The sequence below is a fragment of the Littorina saxatilis genome, linkage group LG14 (genome assembly GCF_037325665.1).
Source record: "Littorina saxatilis isolate snail1 linkage group LG14, US_GU_Lsax_2.0, whole genome shotgun sequence".
NCBI lineage: Eukaryota > Metazoa > Mollusca > Gastropoda > Littorinimorpha > Littorinidae > Littorina > Littorina saxatilis.
Window position 1 is genome coordinate 37,503,326 of NC_090258.1, and position 26,660 is coordinate 37,529,985.

The 26,660-nt window shown below is 49.4% G+C and overlaps 1 protein-coding gene across 8 annotated transcripts in view; it reads right to left on the reverse strand.

The window, feature by feature from the left end:
* The window catches only part of LOC138947709 (histone-lysine N-methyltransferase 2C-like), a 168,752-nt gene that overhangs the window by 25,436 nt on the left and 116,656 nt on the right, over positions 1 to 26,660 (reverse strand). For all 8 annotated transcript variants that reach the window (XR_011449765.1, XM_070319248.1, XM_070319250.1 and 5 more), the window contains 6 exons: positions 21,315 to 21,465; positions 19,611 to 19,884; positions 18,826 to 19,135; positions 7,680 to 7,819; positions 6,896 to 7,441; positions 6,504 to 6,602 (listed from right to left, as the gene is read on the reverse strand). Coding sequence is in view for 7 of the 8 variants with exons in the window: in XM_070319248.1 (XP_070175349.1) it covers positions 6,504 to 6,602; positions 6,896 to 7,441; positions 7,680 to 7,819; positions 18,826 to 19,135; positions 19,611 to 19,884; positions 21,315 to 21,465 (1,520 nt within the window). In the remaining variant the exon portion in view is untranslated. The remainder of the gene's footprint in view (positions 1 to 6,503; positions 6,603 to 6,895; positions 7,442 to 7,679; positions 7,820 to 18,825; positions 19,136 to 19,610; positions 19,885 to 21,314; positions 21,466 to 26,660) is intronic.

Sequence of the window (26,660 nt, forward strand, 5' to 3'; positions counted from 1 at the left end):
GAAGAGCTGTGACGTCCCGAAGATAAAAGTTTATGAAAACATCTTCGGAACGCCAATACGCAGTTGTCAGCACCTCCTCTAGACGTCTGGAGCGCAGAACTGCCAGAGAGGATGCCCACGCCCTCGTCTCATGGGCTCGGGCCGAGTCAAGTGGCAAGGAGGGCATAACCCCCCCCCTCTTTGTGCGCCTCCACTCATAAGCCTGCTTGATGAGCGAGGACACCCACCGGGCCAACGTTACCTTCGACAAATCTTTCTCGCGCCTAGTAAGGAGAGAGATAAACAACAACTTCTGAGAACTAGACCGAATCGGCTGAGTCCGGGCTAAGTACAGACGAAGTGCCCTCACAGGGCAATTGACCGAATCGGGGTCACCCGGGGCCAACGCGCTGGTCAGAGCCTTAACTCTAACCAGCGGAGAGGCCTGCCCCGGAGACTGATTCTTGGCCAGGAAATCAGGCCGGAAACGCAAAGATGCGGAACCGTCCGGCTCAAAGGAGATATCTCCAGGCTGACCCGACAGGGCGTGGACCTCGCTACCCCGTCGGGCCGTAGCCAACAAAAGGAGAAACAGCGCTTTGCGAGTGACATTGAACAGACTGGTCTCGCTTAAAGGCTCAAAATCCGCAGAACGAAGGAATTCCAGGATTAAAAACAAGTCCCACTTGGGAGCGGGCAAACGAGCTTTAGCTTCCTTAAGAGCAGCCCCTTTAATGACTGCAGCTATAACGCCCCCGACTCGAACAGAACGACCAATCTGCTGAAGAGTCGCCGAGATAGCGGAGCGCCGGACCCTCAACGAGGAGACTGAGGCGCCCTGTGAAGACATGAAAGAGAGGTGGTTAGCGACCTGAATAGAGCGCGGAGCCACCGAACTCACCCCTCTAGCTGAACACCAGGCAGTCCATGCTTTCCAGTGGGAAGCATAAACTGAAGAGGTGGACGCTCTATGCGAGCGAGCCACCAAGTCCAGAGTCAAAGACGACGCCCCAGAGCGCTTCAGCGAGTCCCGAACAACTTCCACACGTGAAGCTTCAGAAGACTGGGCTCCTCGTGTGGAATGCCTGTTCGGGGCTGCACTAGTTCCCCTCGCACGAGTGCGAGAGGAATGGGGGGCCCTTGGGCAAGCCGAAGAAGATCTGGAAACCAGACCTGCGACGGCCACAGAGGAGCGACCAGAAGAAGAAGGGCCGGCTCCTCCATCTCCGCTTTCCGGATTACTCGGCTGAGTAACGGAAAGGGAGGAGTCTGAAGATCTGTATGTGCCCCCCAACCCTCCCTGGACGCATCTGTAAAGAGGTCCAGGTCGGGGAGGGGCACGACGATCGGAACACCTCTGCAGACCCACTCCGTGTGCAACCACGGAAGGGTCGCAGACTGGAACCATCCCTGCAAAGGGATGAGGGCGTCCCAGTCCACCAGAGGAGAGTCCACAAACGGCTTCAGCGCGAACTGAAGCGGACATTTGTGGACCCGACCCAGTGAAACCAGAAGAGCCATAGACTCCATCTGCCCCAAGATGGAGGCGAGCGAGCGGATGGAAGCCATCAGGAGAGGTAAAGTGGAGCGAATCTGAGCTTGGAGCTTGTCCACCCTTCTCTGAGAAGGCTGGACAGTCCAAGCGACCGTGTCGAAAGACATCCCCAGATAAGTGAATGTCTGTGACGGGGTCAGCTCCGACTTTACCCGGTTGATCGAGAACCCCAACCAGTTGGATTCTCGAAGAACCGTCAGGGTATCCTGCGAACAGCCGCTCTGGGACTGGTTCATGATGAGCCAGTCGTCCAGATAAGCCCGCAGACGGATACCCTGGGACCTCACCAGTGCACAGACCTGTCTCACCACCATGGTGAAAATCCACGGTGCGAGAGACAGCCCGAAAGGGAGTGCGCGAAACTGGTAGATCTGATCTCCCCACCGGAAACGAAGCCATTTCCGGTCGGTCGGATGCATAAGAATGTGAAAGTATGCGTCCGTGAGATCGATCGAGGTCACCCAGTCTCCTGGGCGGAGAGAGTCTCGGACAGAGGCTGGCGTCTCCATCTTGAATTTTATCTCCCTCAAGAAAGTATTGAGGAGAGATAAATCCAACACGGGACGCCATCCTCCTGATGCTTTGGGAACAGCGACCAGACGCCCGTAAAATCCCAGGGAGCTGTGGACCCGAACTCTCTCCACCGCGCCCTTCTGCTCCAGGGAGGCAATTTCCGACTGCAAGACGGAACGTGCTTCCTGCGAGAAGGGGGGCTTGAACCGCGGAGGCACTCGGGTAAGAGGCGCCTTTTCCTCCCGCCAGAGTAGACGGAAGCCCGAACTCACCACTCCCACAATCCATTGGCTGTCTACTACCGACATCCAACGAGAAAGTGCCCGGGAGGGGCCTCCCGCCATCACCAAGGTGGAGGGCGGGAGGGAGGTGAGATCGGGAGCGCTTCATTGGGGGTGTGGCTTACTTCCAGAGCCGCCACGCCCCCTCCCCGATGCCGTCCTCTTCTTCCCACCACGAGCGGCCGGCGAAGCCTGCCGCTTCTGAGCTGGCTTGGGGTTAGACGATGTCTGAGCCTGCTTCTGTTTAGAAGGCTGAGACTGTTTCACCCCCTTCAGAGTGTAGTCAAGGAACTGACTGTCCTTGTTTGACTGAATCTCCTTCTGTCTGGCATCCAGTGCCAGCGGACAGAAGAGAGACTCCTCTGAGACCGGGGAGACTCTCAAGGTCTCCCTAGTAGCCAGCTCCGTGAATTGGGACTGCGAGAGGAAGAGATCCCTCCTGCAGAGTACCGCTTGGGTGTACTGCAGGGAGGAAAGACGCAATTGTTCCTCATTGACCTTGGCCAATGCGGTCAAAAGCGCAGAGACATCGTCCGCATTCTGTTCTTCACTGAGAGTGAAAGGAACTAGCGAATCGGTCAATGCCCGAGACAGAGCCCGAACGAGAGTCTCCGCAATGGAGGACAGTTCGATCTGCCGACGTCCAACCTCCTCAGCAGAGAGGAGGGAAGCCTCGGAAACCGGCAAAACCGAATCACGCTTGATCGGTTTAGCCAGAAGAGGCAGCAATTCCCGGGAAACCGGAAGGGTAGCCCTAGGGAGTGCAAAAGACGCCAGCCAATTCTGGCTCTGATTGGGCATGCCAAGCTTCCTATTGGCCGTAGGCACGAAGGAAGAGGCTTGGGCAGCTGAAGCCACCCACTGCTGAGCTGATTCCGGAACTGGACCAAAAGGAAGCAGTAACGGAACAGGCACTGGCCGAATACCACTCCCCGCATGTGCTGGACGAACCAGTGAATGCGAAAGTTGGTAAGCCACTGACGGAGACTCGGCGAACCGGAAGGAAGAAACATCCTCATGTGCCGGCCGGAAGTCCGCCATGGCAGAAGGAACGAATGATGCGGAAGAGTCCGCAGCCACCACCCCTTCAGGAAAATAACGAGACGTTACTTCCGCCGCGACGTCAAGAACAGACTTGAGCTTCGACGGAAACACGCCCCGCGACTCCTCGCTGACCACTGATGGAGCATCAGAATAGTCACACGTGGAACCATGACCGAAGTCACCAGTTCCGGAAGCAGAAGCATGCCCTGGCAAACCGGAAACCGGAAAAGCCTGAGCACTAACGTCATCCTGCCGCCCAAAACCCTGTGAAGGTAAAGGGTAAGCAGGACGACCATCCGCAAAAACCGGAGCTGGATGAGCTGACGTCACTCCCCCGACTGAGTGGAGTGATGCCTGCTCAAGCCTAGGCGCTTGAAAGCCGGAAGGCGCACGCTGTAATCCACTATCTGGTATCCGGAAGGAACCACCAGAAGAGGAAGAAGCGTTTCCGGCCGAAACCGGAAGTGTAGTCAACGGAACCGCAAAATGCGGAAGTGAAGACTGCACTGGTTGACTTCGCGATCCGGAAGGACCGGAAGTCAGTGAATACTCCATCCTGCCGCGACCGCCGTAGCGTGCCGGAGCGGACGGATCATCACTTCCGGCAAGTGCCGGAAATGCGGCAGTCGAAACCGACTGCCGCCGCTGTTCGAACAAGTCCGGGGCCTCGTAGGTTATCGCCGGAAATGAAAGATCAGCAAGGTATCGGTCGTGACCCGATGCGAAAGAGCTGTCCCCCGAAGGAGAACGTCCAGGCGCCTCACGAGGGCTATCGGACCAGCTCTGCTTACCAACCGACGCTGAAGAGGGAGGACGCTGCTCCAAGCCGGAAGTGGAGGACAAAGACACGGAAGCCAATGCCCGGACGTCACTGCCAGATGCCGGAAACGCCGAACTGCTGGCGACGGAACGCTGAAATTCTGCCTGCACCAAGCTGCGGATTTCTAGAACCAGTGACTTTAACAGAGAGGAAACCAACGCACCTTGTCCAGGTGCTAACAAAGAAGACGAAGTCTCCGATGTAGAGACAGGTGCAGAAGTAACAGTAGCGCTAGGCGCCGCAAAAGAAGCAGAAGTAGTAACAGCGCTAGGCGCCGAAATTGGTACAGCCAACAAAGTGTTACGCTCTTGGTCTGTAACAAGTAACGTTGCTTTGGAAGAGGAAGACTTAGCCTTAATTTTCCCCTTGGGGTCCGACTTGCCACGGCGCTTGTCTGAATCAGACATGTTGACAACAACACGTGGCAACGCGAAAAAATTTACTGAAACATAAGTCTAAACGACTGGAAAATTCAGTAAACACACGCACTAATGCGTTAACAAAATACTATAGCTAAACTTGCCCCACAAGCAGAGGCACGGAGAGCTACAAACAAAGTCACACGAGCTAGAAAACTAACTCACACAACAAAATGGCGACACGCAAGACACTGACACAAACGTCAACAACACGTGGCAAAGTAAAAAGATTTACTGAAACGTAAGTCAAAACGACTGAAAACACAGTAAACACACACGCTTACGCGTCAACAAAATACTAAAGCTACACTTGCCCAAACAGAAAGAGGGCACGCAGAGCTACTAGCAAAGTCACACGAGTTAGCTAACTAACTCACACAACAAAATGGCGAAACACGCAAGTCACTGACACACAAGTCCGTAAAAAACGGACAACGTACAGTAACGAAACAGCGCAAACAACCAACAACAAACGGGAACGAGCTCACCAAACTGTAGGCAAGGCGAGCAGACAAGCTGGGTAACGTGGCCGGCGGGTGTCACTCAAACACACAAGGTCAGCCACAGAGCGTCAAAAAGTGAACCGTCCTCTCCGAGGTGAAAAAGACGTATGATAATAGGCACGTGTTCCTAGAGGAAGTGACGTGGCATACACCCGTATGGGAGGTAACTCCCGGTGTACTGGCCCATTACCAAAGCTACTTTCACTTTCGTTTTGGTGATGGGGTTGCTTCCCTTTAAATTCTTTAGCCGGGTAAGCGTTTTTCAGTGATAAGCATCTCAGGTGACTCAATGCTAATGTGATTCGGAGTAAGAATATGATATTAAATACATTTTAAGAACAGGGGAAAAAATACAAAAAAGAGAAACTAGTTAAAACATGTACTACAGAAGAAGAAAGAACAAGTCGCGCAAGGCGAAAATACAATATTTAGTCAAGTAGCTGTCGAACTCACAGAATGAAACTGAACGCAATGCCATTTTTCAGCAAGACCGTATACTCGTAGCATCGTCAGTCCACCGCTCATGGCAAAGGCAGTGAAATTGACAAGAAGAGCGGGGTAGTAGTTGCGCTAAGAAGGATAGCACGCGTTTCTGTACCTCTCTTTGTTTTAACTTTCTGAGCGTGTTTTTAATCCAAACATATCATATCTATATGTTTTTGGAATCAGGAACCGACAAGGAATAAGATGAAAGTGTTTTTAAATTGATTTGGACAATTTAATTTTGATAATAATTTTTACATATTTAATTTTCAGAGCTTGTTTTTAATCCGAATATAACATATTTATATGTTTTTGGAATCAGCAAATGATGGAGAATAAGATAAACGTAAATTTGAATCGTTTTATAAATTTTTATTTTTTTTTTTACAATTTTCAGATTTTTAATGACCAAAGTCATTAATTAATTTTTAAGCCACCAAGCTGAAATGCAATACCGAAGTCCGGGCTTCGTCGAAGATTACTTGACCAAAATTTCAACCAATTTGGTTGAAAAATGAGGGCGTGACAGTGCCGCCTCAACTTTCACGAAAAGCCGGATATGACGTCATCAAAGACATTTATCAAAAAAATGAAAAAAACGTTCGGGGATTTCATACCCAGGAACTCTCATGTCAAATTTCATAAAGATCGGTCCAGTAGTTTAGTCTGAATCGCTCTACACACACACACACACACTCACACGCACAGACACACATACACCACACCCTCGTTTCGATTCCCCCTCTATGCTAAAACGTTTCGTCAAAACTTGACTAAATGTAAAAAGAGAAACTAGTTAAAACATGTACTACAGAAGAAAAAAAATGAGTGTGCGTCCTTATTAAATGATGATGCCATCGTTATGCTGGGATTGTGAAAACAATACATCTGCCCAATGTCAAGTACCTCATTCAGGTCCTTGATGGTAACGTCTGCTGTCTTTGTGAGTGTGATGGTCGTGTCCCAGCGCTTCCATCGATCGTCACGCCAACGTTTAGTCACAGGCTGCAACAAAAATGTATTACATATGTTACCTTGCAAAACCTGTACTTCGCACATTTTTGGTGGTGTACCATGTTGAACTTAACAGGTGTGTTCGCCTTTCTGCAAAATTTAATACAGAAAGCCAGCTACAAGAAAAACTATTTCAATTTTCACCACAGATCAACAAGAGTGTCAGAATAAGTTCTTTCTGTAATCACAGGTGCTGTGAAAGCATGTAAACAAACCATATCTATCTGTGTCATAAATATTAGATGGTACATGTAAAAGCTTCTGTCATTTTGACCGTGGCTTACCTTGATGATAAAGGACTCCTGCGATGCAGTACTGGAGCTCCGTCTGTGCCGTTTCCCGCCTCGCTCCTCCTTGCCGCGCATGCCGGGGCTGAGCAGGGCGTGGTGCGGGGACCCCAAGGGGCCGATCCTCAGCCCTGGACTCATCAGTGAGTGGGCAGGGGAAGCTGCCGGGGAGGAGAACGAACTGGGACCAGCTGTAGGCGTGGTGGGGGTACCGGGCTGGGTGGTGGCCGACGCTGACGCAGAGAGGGCGGGGCTTGATGTGCTGATTGACAGGGCTTCCGTGAGAGGGACGCCGCTGCTGCGTTTCGGAGAAGTGACCTCCGACAGCTGCGTTTCTGTCTTGACAACTTCGTCCACCTCCATCTTGGTAGACTTGCCGTCCTGGTCGTCGGCGCTGTCCATGATGATGGTGGAGGTGCTGGTGCTGTTGGAGTTGTCTTCGTTGTCCTCCTCCTCGTCCACCTCCTCCAGCTGAGGGGCGGTCTGCATGAACTGGTTCATACAGTTCATGCTGCAGAACGTCACCTCCTCCTCTCCCGGGTCCTGCACACACCAAGCACAAGTATTAACAATCTGGGCCTAAGTAAGTAAGTACAGTGGAAATCCTACCACAAAACCTGAAAGTACTAATATGAGCATATGATTGTGACACAACTAATGTCAAACACACTTGACCTCCAAGCTTTTCATGCAAATACCATTACTCAGTTGAAGTTACCTCAAAACACCTGTTTGCAGAAAGAACACTGAAACAAGAGAGTAAGCAGTGACTAAAACTCACCAGATCATCAGGAACCAGGGCTGGCGGCAGGTCTGACTTGTGCTTGCGGATGCCGGAGTTGATGAGGACAACATGACAGTGGCCGCAGAAAGTGGGCTTGGTGCGCATCAACGCCTGAATGTTGATCACGTCTTCCTTGTCTGCGGAGCACAACATTTAACAATCATTAGAATCATCTATAGTACACCAGGAAAGCCACCACTTACTCGACGGAAATGTACTGGTGTTACACGACACTTGAGATTGCCACAAGTTCTCAAACGTCGTATAGTTGTGTTCTTTTATTCTACGTCGCCCGTCTTCGCAGCAGCAGAAAACAACTCGTCAAATTGAGTTTGAGGATTTATTCAGCATTCAATACATACAACTGCACAACCTAGCAGAACTCAAATAGAAGCTTTTTTAACATTCAAATCGCGCTGGCATATATAGTAAATACTCAATCTCGAGAATATTCCAGACCGAACATGATACAACTACATTATTTGCGAACGCCCATGGACTAGAATGGTGACGTTCTCTGTGACGTACATCAAAAGGTGCCGACGCCCTTAATCCGATCGAACGCCACGAACTCACACTAAATCAGCATGGTAAACAACTTGTTTTGACAGGACTAGAAAGTTCACCTGCATTCTCGTCCAAGCATAAATATTGTGTTTACAAAATATAATATCGGTACTTTCCCACAAAGTACAAATAAGTCAACTACATGGAACACACAAAACTGAACCTAAGCTCAGCAACGGTAGCGTTTCCTAACATTACCCCCAACACCAGAAGAAATTTACCTAATTTCTTTCAATCATTGAAACGCTACTTGTACACATATTATGTATACATAACAGATTGAAATCCAGGTATGTACATTAGTCTGTTGGAGAATGAACACAGTTTTACTCACATACTCGGCTGAGAAAATCTGCTCCAACATTGTCTGAACCTATGATCGATTCCACTCGCATATCAAAGTTCTGCAAGTACATCACCCACCTCATGATACGATTATTCACAAATTTCGCAGAGTTCAGGTAGGTGAGGGGTTTGTGATCAGTCTGAAGCACGAATTTCACCCCTTGGAGGTAGAGTTCAAATTTCTTGATTCCCCACACGATGGCTAAACACTCTTTCTCCATGGTCGAGTAGTTCTTCTCGGCTCCTGACAGATTCTTGCTGGCATAGCTGACCGGAAACGGTTTACCTCCATGCTCTTGCATCAGCATGGCGCCGATCCCTTCGTCCGATGCGTCTGTACGCAAGATGAACTCTTTGGCAGTATCAGGAAGGCGTAGCACCGGGTCTCGTGACATCAGGTCGCGCACGGTCTGGTATGCCTTCTCCTGAGCTGGTCCCCAGAGTATTCGGTTGGGGCATCCTTTTCGGGTCATGTCCGACAAAGGCGCCGTTATGGCGGCGAAGTTTGGAATGAACTCTCTGTAGTACCCAGCCAATCCAAGGAAGGATCGCACCTGCTTCTTGGTTTCAGGACGTGGCGCATTGAGGATCTTGGTGACGTTTTCCAACAAAAGCCCCTTTTGACCTTCCTTCAGTGAATGACCTATGAAGTCAACGTTGTCGGTCCCCAAAATGCACTTGCTGGGTCTCACGGTCAGATTAGCTTTTGTCAGGCGGGAAAACAGTTCCCTCAAAGTCTCCAGATGCTCCGCAAAGGTCTCCGTGTGGACTAGCAGATCATCCCAGTAGTACACAACATTCTTCATTCCTTTGAGCATTTTTCGCATTCCCCTCTTAAGGGTAGCACCACTGTTCACCATGCCAAAAGGCATCCGCAGGCACTCATACGTTCCGTCTGGAGTTGCAAAGGCGGTCTTTGGTATGTCCTCTTCGCGCACAGGAATTTGCCAATATCCCTTGCTGAGATCGATCTTTGAGAAGATCTTACTGCCGGTTAACTGTCGGAATAGATCAGTTGCCGTCGGCATTGGTTCAGGGTCAAACACGGTGATCTTATTCACTTTCCTGAAGTCAATGCATACCCTGTTTGTGCCGTCTTTCTTCTTGACAACAACAACGGGAGATGAGTAAGGGGATGATGATTCACGGATGACCCCCATCTTCAACATGTTGTCGATGTCCTTCTTCAAGGATTCCCGAGCCTGAAACGGGATAGGGTATGGTTTTGAGCGAACAGGAACGTCAGATGTGAGGTGGACTTCATGTTCGACCAAGGACGTAGAGCCTGGAACATCAGAGAACCTATGGGTGAAGTCGCCCATAAAATCATGCAGCTCCTTCTGCTGGTCTTCTGTCAGGTCAGGTCCTAACTTGACGTCATCCACTCCCTCTTTCTTGTGGAGGTCTCCCAACTCCAGTAGTTCCTCACCGTCGAACTCGTCTAGTTCGGCTGGTTCTTCCACACTTGCTGCGACCTGTACTGCTTCCGGAGGTCTCTCCACATACAGTTTCAGGAGGTTAGCGTGGTAGATCTTGGACTTCTTGCCGACATTCACCTTGTAGTCGTTGATCCCTACCACGGCCTCAACCTCGTATGGGCCTTTCCACTGCATCAGTAGTTTGTTGTGATCAGTGGGAAGCAGTATCAGCACTTTGTTACCTGGTGTAAACTTCCTGTTTACGGCTTTGCGGTCGTAGTAGTGCTTTCCACTATCCTGAGACTTTCTCAAGTTTTCTCTCGCAATCTCGAGAGTCTCCTCCAGTTTCTCTCGCAACTCGAACACGTACTGGTAACTGTTCTTCACTTCAGGTGTGTCCACATCTTTCGTCCACAATTCCTTTAGTATCTGCATCGGGCCTCTCACGGTCCGCCCGTACATCAGCTCGAACGGGGAGAATCCAGTGGACTCTTGTGGCACCTCCCTGTATGCAAACAGCAAGGCATTGATGTAGCGATGCCACTGCCTTGGCTGCTCACTGCATAGTTTCTTCAGCGTGGATTTCAGCGTCGCATTGAATTTTTCGACCAGCCCATTGCACATCGGGTGATAGGGTGTCGTAGTCAAGTGACGAATGCTCAGCAGCCTGTTGACCTCTTCCATGCATTCAGAGACAAACTGTGTCCCCAGGTCTGTGAGGATCTCTTCAGGAACCCCAATTCTGCTGAAAATGTCCACAAGTGCCTCGGCAACAGTCTCGGTGTCAATTTTCTTCAGAGGCACGGCTTCTGGGTACCTGGTTGCATAGTCTACCAGGGTCAGTACCCAACGATGACCCTCTTCACTTGGCGGTTTTATCTCGCCGATGAGGTCAATGGCCACCCTCTTGAAAGGTCGGTCGATCAAAGGCATCTTCTGCAACGGCACTTTCGGGACCCTTCCTCGAGGTATGGTTTTCTGGCAAATATCGCACGATCGGCAGAATCGAGTCACATCTGCATGCAGTCCTGGCCAGTAAAACGCAGCCTGGATTCTGTCCGATGTCTTCTTGACACCCAGGTGACCTCCCATAATAGAGTCGTGGGCCACCTCCATCACCTGGCGCCTAAGTGGTTGAGGCACCAGAACTTGACGTAATGGCTTCCCACCGTTGACTCTCACGTGCTGGAACACTCTGTACAGTATCTTGGCCTTCACCTCAAAGTGCACCGTGCCTTCGCCCTTAGTCATCTCCTTGACAGGACGACTCCTGTACTTTGTCAAGGTCAAATCAGCTTCCTGTAGCTGAATCAGCTGATCCCTGTCCACGACAGCAGTTGCAGAACTGTTGGTGACCCTGAGTGGCGTAGTTGTTTTGTCCTTCTTCGCCTGGGCTCTGGTCGTCACAGCGCTTACAACCTGCGGCTGGTCGCGGCGATGCACAGTTGCTCTGTCATCTCGTAACAGTTCGCTGATATCTTCATTCGCGAATGGCAGTGGGTCTTCCTCCTCAGCAGCAGGCTGAGCTGCGCCCATTCTCCATTCGACATCAGGGTCATCAGGACGTCTCGCACCCCCAATGTTCCCAATTAGTAGATCGTACAAGGGCTTCTTCAGGCAGACGGCCTCAACTTCTCCGGTGAAGTATGGAGTATCGATCTGGATTTTTACCACTGGTGCCTTCACGCATTTGCTGTCAGCCATGAGCGTCCACTTGAAGTCACCAGTGAACTTCTCTGTTGGCACCAGATCCTCTTTGACAATGACTCCATTGCAGCCCGAATCTCTGAGAACAGTCACTTCCTGCTTCTCAACAAATCCCTTCGACACGGGCATGTTCGACACTGACACAGCTGCGCTGGCGACGACAGAGATTGACTTGCCATTGGCGAGTAGAAGCTGGCCATCAGATATACATTCTTCCACGTCCGATGGTGTAGCCACTTGCTCGGCAGCCCTTGGAAGTATGACGCTGCTCGCACATACTTGTTGGTTCGAGCCACTCGTTTGCCTCTTGTTGTCGTAATATCTCCGTCGATGTTCTTGCGCTTTGTCATTGACATGTCCGTTATTTTTCTTTTGGGGACAGTTGGCGACTCGGTGGCCCTTGGCATTGCAATGGAAACACGTTATGTTCTGCCCTTCATTGGATGATGGTGCGGACTCAGTTTGTCCCTTGGCAGGTTGGTTTCCCTGGTTTCCGCTCTTCTGGAAAGGTTTCGATGACTTTGACGTCCCCAGGGTCCTTCCATGAGCAATGAGATAACGCTCAGCAGCATCAGTAATGTCCTTCAAACCCCGCAGTTTTTGCTCTTCCAAGCGGGTCGCCAGGTCCTTCGGGCAGGCATTAAGGAACTGCTCCTTCACGATCAAGTCCCGCAGACTCTCGTATGACTGCTCTTCACCTGATAACTCCACCCACTTCTGCAGGTATGACGACAGGCGCTCCACAAACTGGCTCGGTGTCTCTCCAGACAATGGCTGGCATTCGCGGAAGCGTTGACGGTAGCTGTTGTGGAGATCGCTAGATACCACTGGAATCGAATGGAAGGATAAAGAACATTATGGAACTTACTTTGATTTAGTGCGCAGTCACTCATGACGTAAGCGTAGACGCTCATCGGACAGATGGAACTGTGTAGATCTAACCAGATTAGTGTCGATGTTTCCCGAATATTCTCGTATGTCCATTAACTATATAAGTAGGGCTGCGCACACGTATTGTTGTTCTTTACCAGTCTTGCACTTGTTCTTTCTTACACTGTGCTGAGAGATATTGTCACCGTTGTTCCAGCTGTTAATAAATCTACAGAACCTACACAAATCGTTGTGTCCCCTTTGCGACTGAGAGTGACGAAAGGAAAAACACGACAACTGGCGTCGCCGACAGTTACTTCCCTTGTCTATTCGGAGTGACTTATTACTGCAAAATGACGGAAACAGAGCAGCTGATAACGCTTCTAAGGGAGCAGTTGGAGCAACAGCAACGCCAGCACAAGGAAGATATGGAGCAACACATGCACCAGATGGAGTTGATGATGAAAGTGTTCAGTGGTGCCGCAGCTTCTGCCAGGGAGGAAAGCTACGACGATCCGAGTGCTTCGAATCTACGTTTTCCCATTACTACACAGGCAGCTGCAATCCCATCTTTTGTTGCGTTTGATGCAACATCGGAACTGTGGCCTGACTACTGGTCAAGATTTTGCACGTTTGTGGTCGCCAACTCCGTGCCGGAGCAGCGCAAGGCTCAAGTTTTCTTGACGAATCAGACTGCTACGGTCTACAAACAACTGGCAAATCTGGCTACTCAGCAAAATCCGCCCAAGGACATCAACAGTTTGACAATGGACGAAATTGTCAAATTCATGAAAGAACAGTTCGACCCAAAACTCTTCATAGTGCGAGAACGTTTCAAGTTCTGGAGTGACATGAAACGGAAGCCAGGCGAAACTCTCCAGGAGTTAGCAGCGCGCATACGCCAAGACGCCGCTACCTGTGACTTTCCTTCGATCAAAAACCCACAAGACGAAGCTCTGAGACAGAGATTCATATGTTCTGTCAACAATGAGGCTGTCTTAAAGGCTCTATTCAAGATCAAGGACACAGAGCTGGATTTCGCACGTGCTGTCCAAGTCGCGATTGAGACTGAAGACGCAGCGAAGGTTGCCAAGGAAACTGTCTACGGTTCCAAGACCATGCCAGTCAACAAGGTCCACCAGAACAAGACTACGGGTCCACGAAAGAACCACAAGCAGTCTAATTCCACAGACAGGAAGTGCTACCGATGTGGAAAGGCCCACAAAGCAACAGACTGCCCCTACAAAGACGCCAAATGCCGATACTGTGACGTCACAGGACATTTGGAAGCTGTCTGTAGAAAAAAGCAACATCAGAATCGGGAACGACATTCCCAAGCTTCCGTGAAGAGAGTCACGAAAGCAGAGCTTGTCAAAGCGATCCTCGGTGAAGTTCCCCAAGATACTCCTAGGTTGGATGTACCCATAACAATCCAGGACCGACAGTTCACCATGGAACTGGACACCGCAACTACAGGAAATTTTGTTTCTCTTCCGGTCTGGAGACAACTAGGAAAACCGAAGCTGGATGACGTCACACATCGTTACGAATCTGCCAGCAAGCACGACCTGCCCGTGCTGGGAACTTTCATGGGCCAAACCAAGGATCCAGTGACTGGTAAGCAAAGCTCAATTCCGTACATCGTCACCAAGATTCCTCATCTGAATCTGCTAGGACGCAACGCAATCCAGACTCTGGGAATTTCTGTGGACAATGCTCTAGGACTGAGGAGCATAGAGAGTCACGCAAAGAGTGAGGGTGCAAAACCTACGCATCCAGCGACCTCCAACGCGCCTTATGCTGCCCTGCAACGAGATTGTCACAGACTGTCTGATAAATTCCCAAATCTCTTCAAACAAGAATTGGGATGTCTCAAGGACTTCGAACTGGACGTGAAGTTCAAGTCTGATGCGAAGCCGGTTTTTCACAAGGCACGTCCGGTACCTTTCGCTCTTCGTGATGACCTCGCCAAAGGCTACGAAGAAGGCATCGCCAAAGGAGTCTGGAAGCCAGTCCAGTTCAATGAATACGGAACGCCAGTGGTACCAATTCGTAAGGCACAAACCTCGGGCACCCTGAAGCCCAAGCTACGGATCTGTGGTGACTACTCAGTGGGCATCAATGATCAGCTTGAAGATCACCGTCATCCAATGCCACTCCCAGAGGAACTGATGCAGAAGCTAGGAGGTGGATTCGGATACACCAAGATCGATCTTGCTGATGCCTACAACCAGATCAAGCTGGCACCAGAGAGTCAACGCAGGCTAGCCCTCAGCACTCACCGTGGGGTACTCCTGCAGCAACGACTTCCTTTCGGGATAAAGTCAGCACCTGGTTACTTTCAAGAGATCATGGAAAACCTGACCTGTGATCTACCTGGTGTTGCCGTCTTCCAAGATGATATACTCGTCAGCGGGAAGGACGCCAACGACCACCTGAGCAACCTGGAACGTTTGCTCACTCGTCTGAACGACAAAGGACTCAGATGTCGTCGTGAAAAGTGCGAGTTCGCACAAGCCAGTGTGGAATACCTTGGACATACCTTATCGGCCGAAGGGATCTCCAAAGGATCGAAGGTCGAGGCAGTTTTGAAAATGCCAGCCCCTACGGACGTCTCAAGCTTGAAGTCTTTCTTGGGCTCAGTTCAGTTTTACGGGAAGTTCATCCCTAACCTGGCCAGCATGGCAGAGCCGCTCTACCGCCTGACGAAGAAGGCGAACCCCTGGAAGTGGGGAGATGAGGAACAGGCAGCATTTGAACAGTTGAAAAATGTGCTTTCCTCGGATCAAGTTCTGGTACACTTCGATCCAAACAAGACTTTGGGACTAGCTTGTGACGCGTCCAACGTTGGAATTGGAGCAGTCCTATTTCATCGCTATCCAGATGGAAGCGAGCGCCCAATCGCCAACGTGTCCAAGACTCTCACGGCTGCAGAAAGGAACTACAGCCAAATCCACAAGGAGGCATCCAAGTCTCAGATGACTCCAGACTTGAAAGCTGTCGTCAAGGTAACCAGACAGTACAAGGCCGGAGATCCTGTGTATGCTCTGTACCATGGACCTCGCCGAGACAAACAACCCCGATGGGTACCAGCAGTCATCAAGAAGTCTCTGGGTACTCGCTGCTTCAACGTCATGGTCATTCCTCATGGTCCAGTATGGAGACGACACTGGGAACAGCTACAGCCACGCTACACCACTGAGGAAGACAATGAACCTGGTGAGGAAGTGGACACTGTTTCTGAACTTGTAACAGATCACCCCATGGAGATCTTGGAAACTGTGCCACAAACTCGGAGACAGACCAAACCCAAAGGTACTCCATCCGTTTCAGAGTATGGACCAGACAATCCAAGACGGTCAAAGAGAACACGCAAACCCACAGAGAGACTTTGCTGTTGATGCTTGAGGAGTAGCATCAGTTTAGGTGGGGAGGTGTTGTGGAGATCGCTAGATACCACTGGAATCGAATGGAAGGATAAAGAACATTATGGAACTTACTTTGATTTAGTGCGCAGTCACTCATGACGTAAGCGTAGACGCTCATCGGACAGATGGAACTGTGTAGATCTAACCAGATTAGTGTCGATGTTTCCCGAATATTCTCGTATGTCCATTAACTATATAAGTAGGGCTGCGCACACGTATTGTTGTTCTTTACCAGTCTTGCACTTGTTCTTTCTTACACTGTGCTGAGAGATATTGTCACCGTTGTTCCAGCTGTTAATAAATCTACAGAACCTACACAAATCGTTGTGTCCCCTTTGCGACTGAGAGTGACGAAAGGAAAAACACGACAGTAGCCCCTTTCAGTGAAGTTGTAGCAACGCAACAGAGCTTCCTTCAGTACATCATAGTCTCTGGCGTCATCGTTTGAGAGTCTAGTGTAGACCTCAAGTGCTGCCCCAGTCAAATGTGCGCTGAGTTGAATCGCCCAGTCGTCGCGCTGCCATCTAGCACTCTCAGCGAACCTCTCGAATCTTGCAAGGTAGCAGTCGATCTGGTCCTTCCCGTCAGTGAATGCTGGAAGTTTCGGTGCCCTGTGTAACATTTGCTGCTGGTTATCTCTTTGGCGTGGTGCCTCGTGCTCATTTTGAACACGCACCATTTCTGTCTGAAGCTCTAAGCGCTTGGTCTCCATTTCTATCTGGAGCTCCAAGCGTTTCAGCTCAATTTGCCTTTCTTCACGCTGTGCTTCTCTTTCTCTTTCTTCACGCTGCGCCTGTCTTTCTTTTTCTTCACGCTGCGCTTGTCTTTCTTTATCTTCACGCTGCGCTTGTCTTTCTTCACGCTGCGCTTGTCTTTCTTTTTCTTCTCGCTCACGCTGCGCTTGTCTTTCTTCACGCTGCGCCAGCAGTCGTGTCTGGGACTCGACGAACTCCGTCAACTGCTTGCCTTTTAGTCCCAGTTCAATTCCTTTTCCCCAGAACTCAGCCATTCTGGTCTTTTCCGGTGCGTTCGTCTGTATTCTTTCACAGCCCCGAACGTAGACGAATGTAGTCTTCTAAAAGAACACAGTCTCTACTGCACCTCCGATGCTTCTCTCGTCGCTGTTCACCTTCGTAGACGCAGGCTGCCACCCTCCTCGTCTAACGTGACGGCGCACTCTGCTCACGATATACGTACACGACGTACCCCAGTCGTATTTCGTAGTATTAATGCACTTGCCCCGCGACGAAGTCCGTCTCGTCCAAACGGCAGCTAACCTCTGTAATCCCGATACACTCCGGCGTCCCTCACCGTACCGAGCTGCGGCGATTACCAAACTCTTCACCAGTCACACCGAATCCACGGTTCCGTAGTCTCAATACTGATCCCTCAGGATACACCCGATTGATGGCTACCTCCTGTGACTGTCTTGACACTGGTCCTTGTTACTGGAAAACCCTTGGCGTTAAACGTAGATCCTTGGCTTGGCCCCCAATTGTTACACGACACTTGAGATTGAGTATTTACTATATATGCCAGCGCGATTTGAATGTTAAAAAAGCTTCTATTTGAGTTCTGCTACGTTGTGCAGTTGTATGTATTGAATGCTGAATAAATCCTCGAACTCAATTTGACGAGTTGTTTTCTGCTGCTGCGAAGACGGGCGACGTAGAATAAAAGAACACAACTATACGACGTTTGAGAACTTGTGGCAATCTCAAGTGTCGTGTAACAAGTGGGAAATGACATTACAAGTGAAGTGTGTAACTAAACACAAACATGCTCTTCCTCAAATCCTCACTCTTCCTCTCTCCGCTTTCTACCTCTCTCCGCTTTCTCCCTCTCTCCGCTTTCTCCCTCTATCCGCTTTCTCCCTCTCTCCACTTTCTCCCTCTCTCCACTTTCTCCCTCTCCCTACTTTCTCCCTCTCTCCGCTCTCTCCGCTTTCTCCCTCTCTCCGCTTTCACCCTCTCTCCGCTTTCTCCCTCTCTCCACTTTCTCCCTCACTCCACTTTCTCCCTCTCTCCACTTTCTCCCTCTCTCCGCTTTCTCCCTCTCCCTACTTTCTCCCTCTCTCCACTTTCTCCCTCTCTCCCTCTCTCCGCTTTCTCCCTCTCTCCGCTTTCTCCCTCTCTCCGCTTTTTCCCTCTCTCTGCTTTCTCCCTCTCTCCACTTTCTCCCTCTCTCCGCTTTCTCCCTCTCTCCACTTTCTCCCTCTCTCCGCTTTCTCCCTCTCTCCACTTTCTCCCTCTCTCCGCTTTCTCCCTCTCTCCGCTTTCTCCCTCTCTCCGCTTTCTCCCTCTCTCCGCTTTCTCCCTCTCTCCGCTTTCTCCCTCACTCCGCTTTCTCCCTCACTCCGCTTTCTCCCTCTCTCCACTTTCTCCCTCACTCCACTTTCTCCCTCTCTCCACTTTCTCCCTCACTCCGCTTTCTCCCTCTCTCCACTTTCTCCCTCTCTCCACTTTCTCCCTCTCTCCGCTTTCTCCACTTTCTCCCTCTCTCCACTTTCTCCCTCTCTCCGCTTTCTCCCTCTCTCCGCTTTCTCCCTCTCTCCACTTTCTCCCTCTCTCCACTTTCTCCCTCTCTCCCTCTCTCCCTCTCTCCACTTTCTCCCTCTCTCCACTTTCTCCCTCACTCCGCTTTCTCCCTCTCTCCACTTTCTCCCTCTCTCCACTTTCTCCCTACTTTCTCCCTCTCTCTCACTCAAATCTCACACAAAAGCACTGCTTCCAAAGCTTGTCTATCCAGACTTCATCATAACCTAACAATTTCAAAACAATGGATAAAATAACACACTTTTCAACTTACGAGTCAAATTCAACTTGAACATCTCAGGAGACGGCGTCCGCGTGATTTCATACGTGGGGGGCACAGCAATCTTCAGCAGATCGGCAATAGCGGAGATGACACCACCAATATCTTCAGCAGCCGTGGCGGACAGCGTGAGCGTGACCGACACCTTCTGGTCCAGGGTGGGGTTGATGAAGGGGTGGGCCAGGCCCGAGGTGATGGTGGGTAGCTTGACCGTTAGGTCCTGGCTGGGTATGTCAGGCAGTGGGGAAGGTAACTCCATCTCCTGTTTCGCTGCCACTGGCTGTAGTGCTTCTGTGCTGATCGTCTGGACAAAGCGATGCATCAAGTTTAATACAGTGCCGTAAAAAGACTGCAGTACATGCAGACATTCATAGGCGATCATGAGACCCACACTGGTTAAAAAGACAAGCAGGCTTATAGACCTGAATCAAGTACAATCATGCCCTCTTCTCCCCAACTGTTCACTTTATTATCGTAAGGAGTATCGGAAGGAGGTAGAGGAGGGCGGTTTAGGAGGCAGTATGATATACCACAAGAGACTCATATTCACATTTACTTCTGAAAAAATCAATAAGGAATAGCAATAGCCCCAAAACATCTTCACAAAGGCTTCACACTAGATCAGAACACTGTAGAAGCCCATGAAAGAACCACAGAAGACCACAAATCAAGAATGGTACTCCAAGTGAAAACAGCACCTGCATACATAAAATAACATGGCAGGTACATCCACACACAAGAAAACAAATCTGACAACAACATACTATCCCTATACACACCTGAGCAGCAGCAACAGAAGTATGTGGAGGGGGCGGAGGCAGAGGAATGACATGTGGGAGGGGAGGTTTGACGTCAAGCACCTCCCCTTTCTCCATCTTGGCGCTGGGGTAAGTGGCGATGGGGTGGAGGAGGGGGACAGTGGGGGAGAATTTATCGTCCACAGCGCTGCCGGGACTGGCAGGGTCGATGAAACGAAGGGAGGAGAAATCGGCCTCCTTCTCCTCAAAGCCACACTCCGGGGATGACGACGAGATGATGGTGTCGGGTGTGTCCCTGAAAAGGAAAACATGGTGATTGCAATTAATACCTGTGTGCACAAAATGACATGCTACACAATAGAACTTACGTGTCTTGAATGTTAAAATGGAATGTCAATTTCTCTTCCGCACCTTTCATGTTTATGTTTTTCTTCTTCTTTGCTGTGAATTTTTTTTATTGATTCAATCGAAATACCTGCTATCTTTTTTTGTATGACTTTTCATAAAGAAAGAGCTGTTACATATCAGCATTTCTTCAATCTTCATTTCACGAAGCGCACAATGTTTCAAGGCTTAAAAAAACATAACACAAGTCATTCACGGATCACTCACACAGAGACACAGAAAAAAACGCCCCAAAAACAGGCACTGACAACATGCAACATTACACTGAGCAAAGCAACCAACCTGAGAGCAGACCTGTTTACCCCCATAAGTGTTTTGGAGTAATGCTCAGCCCCAAAAATAGTAATCCTGGCACAAAAATAGTAATCATCCAGCATTCGTCGCCAATTACAATGCACATGACAACTGTGTCTGCGAAACGCAATCATGCACATATATCCATCATTCACACATCAGTCAGTTTTTGTAGTCATCATAATTTCAAAGAAGATCACATCAAAAGCACATGCATCACTGATTCTTTTTCTTTTGCTCGTAGTAGGCCTTTTTCAGTGTGTCAAGCGCTTCTCTACTGTACTTGCGCTTGCCGAATGAGTGAGGGCGAGACTTCACCACTAGAATAAGGCTCTCCAGCGTCTCATCAGACAGACATGATCTCTGGTCAATCCTGTGCTTTTTCACCCCATTTTGCCATTGAAAAAAACAATGCCAAACATGTGAATAGATAAAAAAAAATTTAAAAAAAATAAAAAATAAAAAATTTTTTTTTTACATTTTTTTTATTTATGAAAATCGTAGTCTTGACACGGATAGCGGAATGGCGTATTTTTTTCAGAAAATCGTAATAAATTACGCCAAAATCGTAAGGGTAAACAGGTCTGTGAGAGGCTCCGTCTTGACCTCAATGCAACATTACACTGAGCAAAGCAACCAACCTGAGAGGCTCCGTCTTGACCTCAATGCAACATTACACTGAGCAAAGCAACCAACCTGAGAGGCTCCGTCTTGACCTCAATGCAACATTACACTGAGCAAAGCAACCAACCTGAGAGGCTCCGTCTTGACCTCAATGCAACATTACACTGAGCAAAGCAACCAACCTGAGAGGCTCCGTCTTGACCTCAATGCAACATTACACTGAGCAAAGCAACCAACCTGAGAGGCTCCGTCTTGACCTCAATGCAACATTACACTGAGCAAAGCAACCAACCTGAGAGGCTCCGTCTTGACATCAATGCAACATTACACTGAGCAAAGCAACCAACCTGAGAGGCTCCGTCTTGACCTCAATGCAACATTACACTGAGCAAAGCAACCAACCTGAGAGGCTCCGTCTTGACCTCAATGCGAGGATGGGCGGGGAGAGGGAAGGGCCCGGTCTCCAGGGGAATGGTCTGCCCGGCAACCGTTGCTATGGGACTGGTTTCAACCACTGGTGTTGGCGCTGGTCCGGCCACGCACGTCACGATATCTGATGAACACAATCAAAGTGATGGCATGAAACTCCGCTCTCAACTTGAACAACATTGCATCTGCAGTAACAGCTCTTCTGAAAAATCCCTTCCCCATGGGAGCATGCAGAGTATGAAAACTACCTACAAAATGTCTGGGTTGCCATTACCACAGGATGTTTATTACTCTCATCTTGCAGACCTTTACTTTCTTCTAGCAAGCTATCTGCCTGAAAACTACTCATAACTGAACTGCAAGAATTCCATCTTCTGACGTGGCTACATGAACCAATGCTTCCCTGATCAGAATGCATGTCAGGTGCATTGGAAACTGATTGCATTTTATTTTCAAATGTCCTGTGAGGTTACTTGGCAACTAACTCCTACATCTGGTACAAAATACTATTGTGTAGCAATACATAATCAGCTCGAGTTTCAGTCAGGATAGAAGAAGTTATGATGCATAAAATGGCTGCACGAACCAACCCAGTCTGTATTACTCCTCGCTCCTAACTACCTCAATCCTGCTACATGGTAGGGTGCTGAGCAAAATAAAACTGATACTGAAAACAGTACAGTGGAGCCCCCCTTTTAAGACTACTCCCCCACCCCCCCCCCCCCCCCCCCCCTTAAAAAATGTATTTTTTACAAGTAAAATGACTATTTCTAAGAATACTCACCTCAATTTAACTAATAGGAGTTACCTTACTTACGAGTGCTAGACTGAGAAGCGTCCTATGTTACAAGTACTAGACTGTAAACAAGGTCGCTAACTCTAGACTTCCGTCAGTATACCATTTAGGGGAGTAGTCTCCCTTTGTCGGTAGTACCTCTCTGCGCATGTGCCAATGCCCATAATCCCCAGTTTCAATTCGAAGCTATTAAGTCAATAGCGGGGTTGGTGGGAGGGTCTCTGGTTAAATTGAGGTGAGTATTCTTAGAAATAGTCATTTTACTTGTAAAAAATACATATTTCTTTCGAATACATCACCTCAATTTAACTAATAGGAGAATAGATAACAGGCTGGAGGGTTGACTTTCGATCGGTAATCTAGTGTCACCTCACCCGACTCAGCCCATTTGTCCGGAATCCCCCCTGTAAAATCGGGGGAAAGAAAAGGATAGATCATCGGACTGAGAAGCAAGAAATCCTGAGTCGGGCGAGTGGCAAGTTGCATTGTTGCCACTGTGTCAACTTGCTCCAGAAAGGGACAATCGAAAGAAAGTCCCACCTGTCAATGTAGAGCTGGTTTCTACTCGATGGTCGTTACTATTCCTCTGATCACTTGTCTTTATCAATGTTGGGTTATGGTTATGACTTGCCATTATGCGCCTTGAGCGACCCAACTCCCCAGCAACGTAAAGTTCTGCAGGCGGATCAGGTGAACGACCTAAAAGATGAGGAATGGTCAGAGATAACAATTCCTCTAATACCTTGAACTTATCACCAAGGTGCGTCTCTGCGACTGATCCTCCATTTAAGGGAGATTGACAGAGTTTCCAGAGATCCTGTAGAATTCTGGTCTGAGGCACCACTTTCCATGGCAAACAATTGTGCCAGTCGCATGAATGAATATATATATCCTCTCTGAATTTACCTCTCTAATGAGGATGGTAGGCACAGATACCAGTGTAAATTCAGGCTGACTTAGCTGTTCCTCCTGCGTGACAGGAAGTAAGCGCAAGTGCGCTCAGCAGTACGGTCACTGTCTGCACCTTACCTGTGCCTGTCTCAACGCATGTGGGGGCTATAAGCCTACCCTTAATGGTTATAGGTACCATTTGTCCTAGAATAGCCAGTGAAAGACAGCCAGCTGTATTGCCTTTACCCAAGGGGAAAACCTGCTTCTTACTTTGAAATTCCACACTTATAGCGTGAGGGGGTCCCCAGTGACCATGGGCATCTCTGAGCCCTTATTGGCTGAATGACCGCTCTTGTCTTACTCAAGAGGGTGCCATGCCTGGCATGCAACTCACTGAGAGGTCCCATTTGTGATTTCAGCAGGACCGTTTTCTGGCTTGATCAGCCAGGTCCTTGATCTAGGTTTTCTGTAAACATGGTTGTAGGTGGCATCTGCTGGGTTGTCTGCCCAGCATAGGTTTTGTGGGTTCTGGGACACTCCAGATTTCTGTAGAGCTCACAAGTTCTTAGATGACTATGCAGTGATGATCTCCGGCCTATGGCCGAAGGTGCACTATCTTGGGCTGATGCAAAGTTCTGCCCCCTGGTAGTTGAACTCACAAAGATGTCTTATGTTGTGATCTCAGTAGTACTTCTGCCTAGATCACCCAAGTCCATATCTGGATTTACAGTAGGCGTGGCTGTGGGCGGCAAGTGTTGCATTGTCTGACCAGCATAGCTTTGTGAGCTCTGGGGCACTTCAGCTGTTTGTGGAGCTGAGCTCTAGGGTGACTATGCAGAGTTGTTTTCAGGCCCCTGCCTGAGGCAGGAGGTGTACTCTCTTGGTCTGATGCATAGTTCTGACTTGACAAAGGTCTTAGTCAGCACCCGAGTTGCCACGTTTCTCGCCCAAAAACGACGCGTAGCCGTAGACTGGGAGTGAGTGAGATAGGCTGGTGTGGTATTCCTGGCTCCAGCTAGGATCTCACTGTGTCTCTACCTCAGGCTCTTCGAGCGAGGGAGAAAAGGCTGGTGTGGTATTCCTGGCTCCAGCTAGGATCTCACTGTGTCTCTACCTCAAGCTCTTAGAGTGACACAACTTATACTCACCCAATAACCTTGTGTCACCGTAGACTGGGAGCGAGGGAGATAGCCTTGTGTGGTATTCCTAGCTCCTGCTAGGATCTCACTGTGTCTCTTTCCTCCAGCTCCTTTAGCTTTTGAGTCCAGGCATCTGAGAGTCTACATATGGATGGGATGGACACATTCACCCACTGTCAAAGGTATTGCCGCACTCATTATGCCTTTCGGGGGAGGAATACCTCTAGGTCTTATCTCTGTGGTCCAGGGATCTTAGAGCGCCAGTTGTAAGAGGCAAACGAAGCTTGTCCAATTCAAGGTTCGGTTGGAAGGGGTGGCTGAGCCTTCCCAAATCCAAGTGTGTCTGTGGCCGTACCCAATACCCCTAAAGGTAGAGGAAGCTCTTCTTGTTCCAGGAAAATTTGACTCAATGATGGAGGGACGTATGGTTTACCCAGTCCAAGATGTCTGGCAGCACTAATCAATCCGCATGGGCTGAGAGGTCCTCCTTGATCTATGAAATCTGGCCCATGGATCTCATAGTGCGGATGGCTGGCCAGACCTCAGACTATCTCTCAGTGTCCTTCCTGGAAAGTCCATGGAAAAACGTGCGGAATCACCTCGGGAGACATTCCCTCTTTAGTCAAGTCTGTCCGTCTCTGAAGCATGACGTAGGTTGAGTGCTGTCCCTGTTGAAGGGTTTTGCCTTGACTTGGTTTGTTTGCTTAACGCCCAGCCGACCACGAAGCGCCATATCAGGGCGGTTCTTGACTTGGTCCAAGGATGATAACCATGAGGTTTTGTAGCCTAAGGACTGCCTGACCCTGGGGTAGGTTGTCTTCCAAAAGCTGCTGATCATCTCAGGGGCACCTGCCCAGTGATCTTAAACGGCCCATCCCTTCTCTAGGACGTCTACTGTCGTCTCTCCTGTTGATGCTTCTGCCAGAGTTGTTACCATTATCAGTCGAGATGTGACCTGTTACAGGTGTCGGACATCCTCTGTTGAGTGTCGACTGTACAATCTGACATTTCTATCATCATCCCCTGGCTGATGCGGGTGTCAGATGACATTCAGGAAGAAGGGGCAACTCTTACAAGTTGTTACGCTGAGTCCGTCCACAGGTCATGAAAGCATTCTGTACTTGACGATCTCAGAGCACTTCTTCCCCCGTCTCTGCGTTATCTCCAACAGCTCCCCGCCTTGTGATGTAGCCTGAACATGCTCACCCGTGTTGCCCGACGCTTGTATGGCAAGATTCTTGGGCCTGTTACCCTGTTGAACAAGCTCCACTCCAAGTGTGAGTGATCTTCAGAGTCGTTTCCTCAGGCAAATGTCTTGAGACACTTTGATTCCTCTTATCTTGGTACGCAGTGTCTGTCTTGTAGCTGTGTATCCGAAGGAGACATCTAGAGACCTCAAGAGCTTGCAGTATGCATGGAAACTGATGTGACTACTATACCCTGTTCAGTTGTCCACCGCTGTTTGACTGGTGATCTGTATGCAGATTGCAGGTGCCATCTTGTTACTGGTAGGGCGGCTCCCCGGTGTGAAGGTTGTAGCCTCTAACCATTAGCTCTCCATTCCAGGTGATGAAGATAACTAGGAGGCTCTAGGCATTCTCCTCACACTCCCAGACTTCTGTGTAGCCGGGCACTGCTGAATATGGTCAGGCGTGAAGTGTTGGTCTAGTTCCAAGAGCGTTAAACATTAGGTCTTCCTCAGTCCGTCAGGAGGTGGTAGACAGGCAATGGGGGGCGGGAGCTGTCCTTCCGGTGCTGAAGCATCGCTACAGGCAGTTTGCAGCACTGAATACTGGTAGTCAAAATGCATGAAGCCACCATCATGATGGGGAACCCTGGCAAAGATAGTGGTGGGAGGGGCCCAGTCCTGTCAACAGCCGTGTTTCGGGGTCACCTCAAGGGAGAGGTTGCAGACGAGGCTGTAGCTACCTCAGGGAGATTCTACTCATGTTACGCCCAGTGGACGTCTTGCCTGACAGCTGGAGGGTCTGTCATAAGCTGTCGCAACGATCCTGGGAGTTATCAGGGCGAAAAGGAAGCCTGTCTCTTCCTGTGCTTACTGGAGGTATTCCCCCAGAGCGCCCGACATTGTCTGTTTGGTAATGTCTACGTATATATAAATACATGTCAATATGACTTAATTCCCCCTCGTACTGATAACGGCATGGATGTGCCAAGAGTTTATCCAGTACCTTTCTCACGAGAGTAGCCGCTCTGTCTAGGAGGCATAGTTAATTGTGTGTTGTAACAACATCCGTTTAGCAAATATGTTATATTTTCCATAATATGAAATGATAAACATTGTATCCCTTGTATGAACCTGACTAGAGCCAGTGTTATTTAAGGGCGGCCTCTTATTGTTAGGTCCTGTTGTCTACTTCTGAGAACCTAGTCGTAGGATTAGGTGACAACAGTAGAGATGTGGCCTTGTTAAAGGTCAAAGGCTTAGGTTTTGCCTACGAACCAGGAATAAGTAGAGGCATGACAACATTA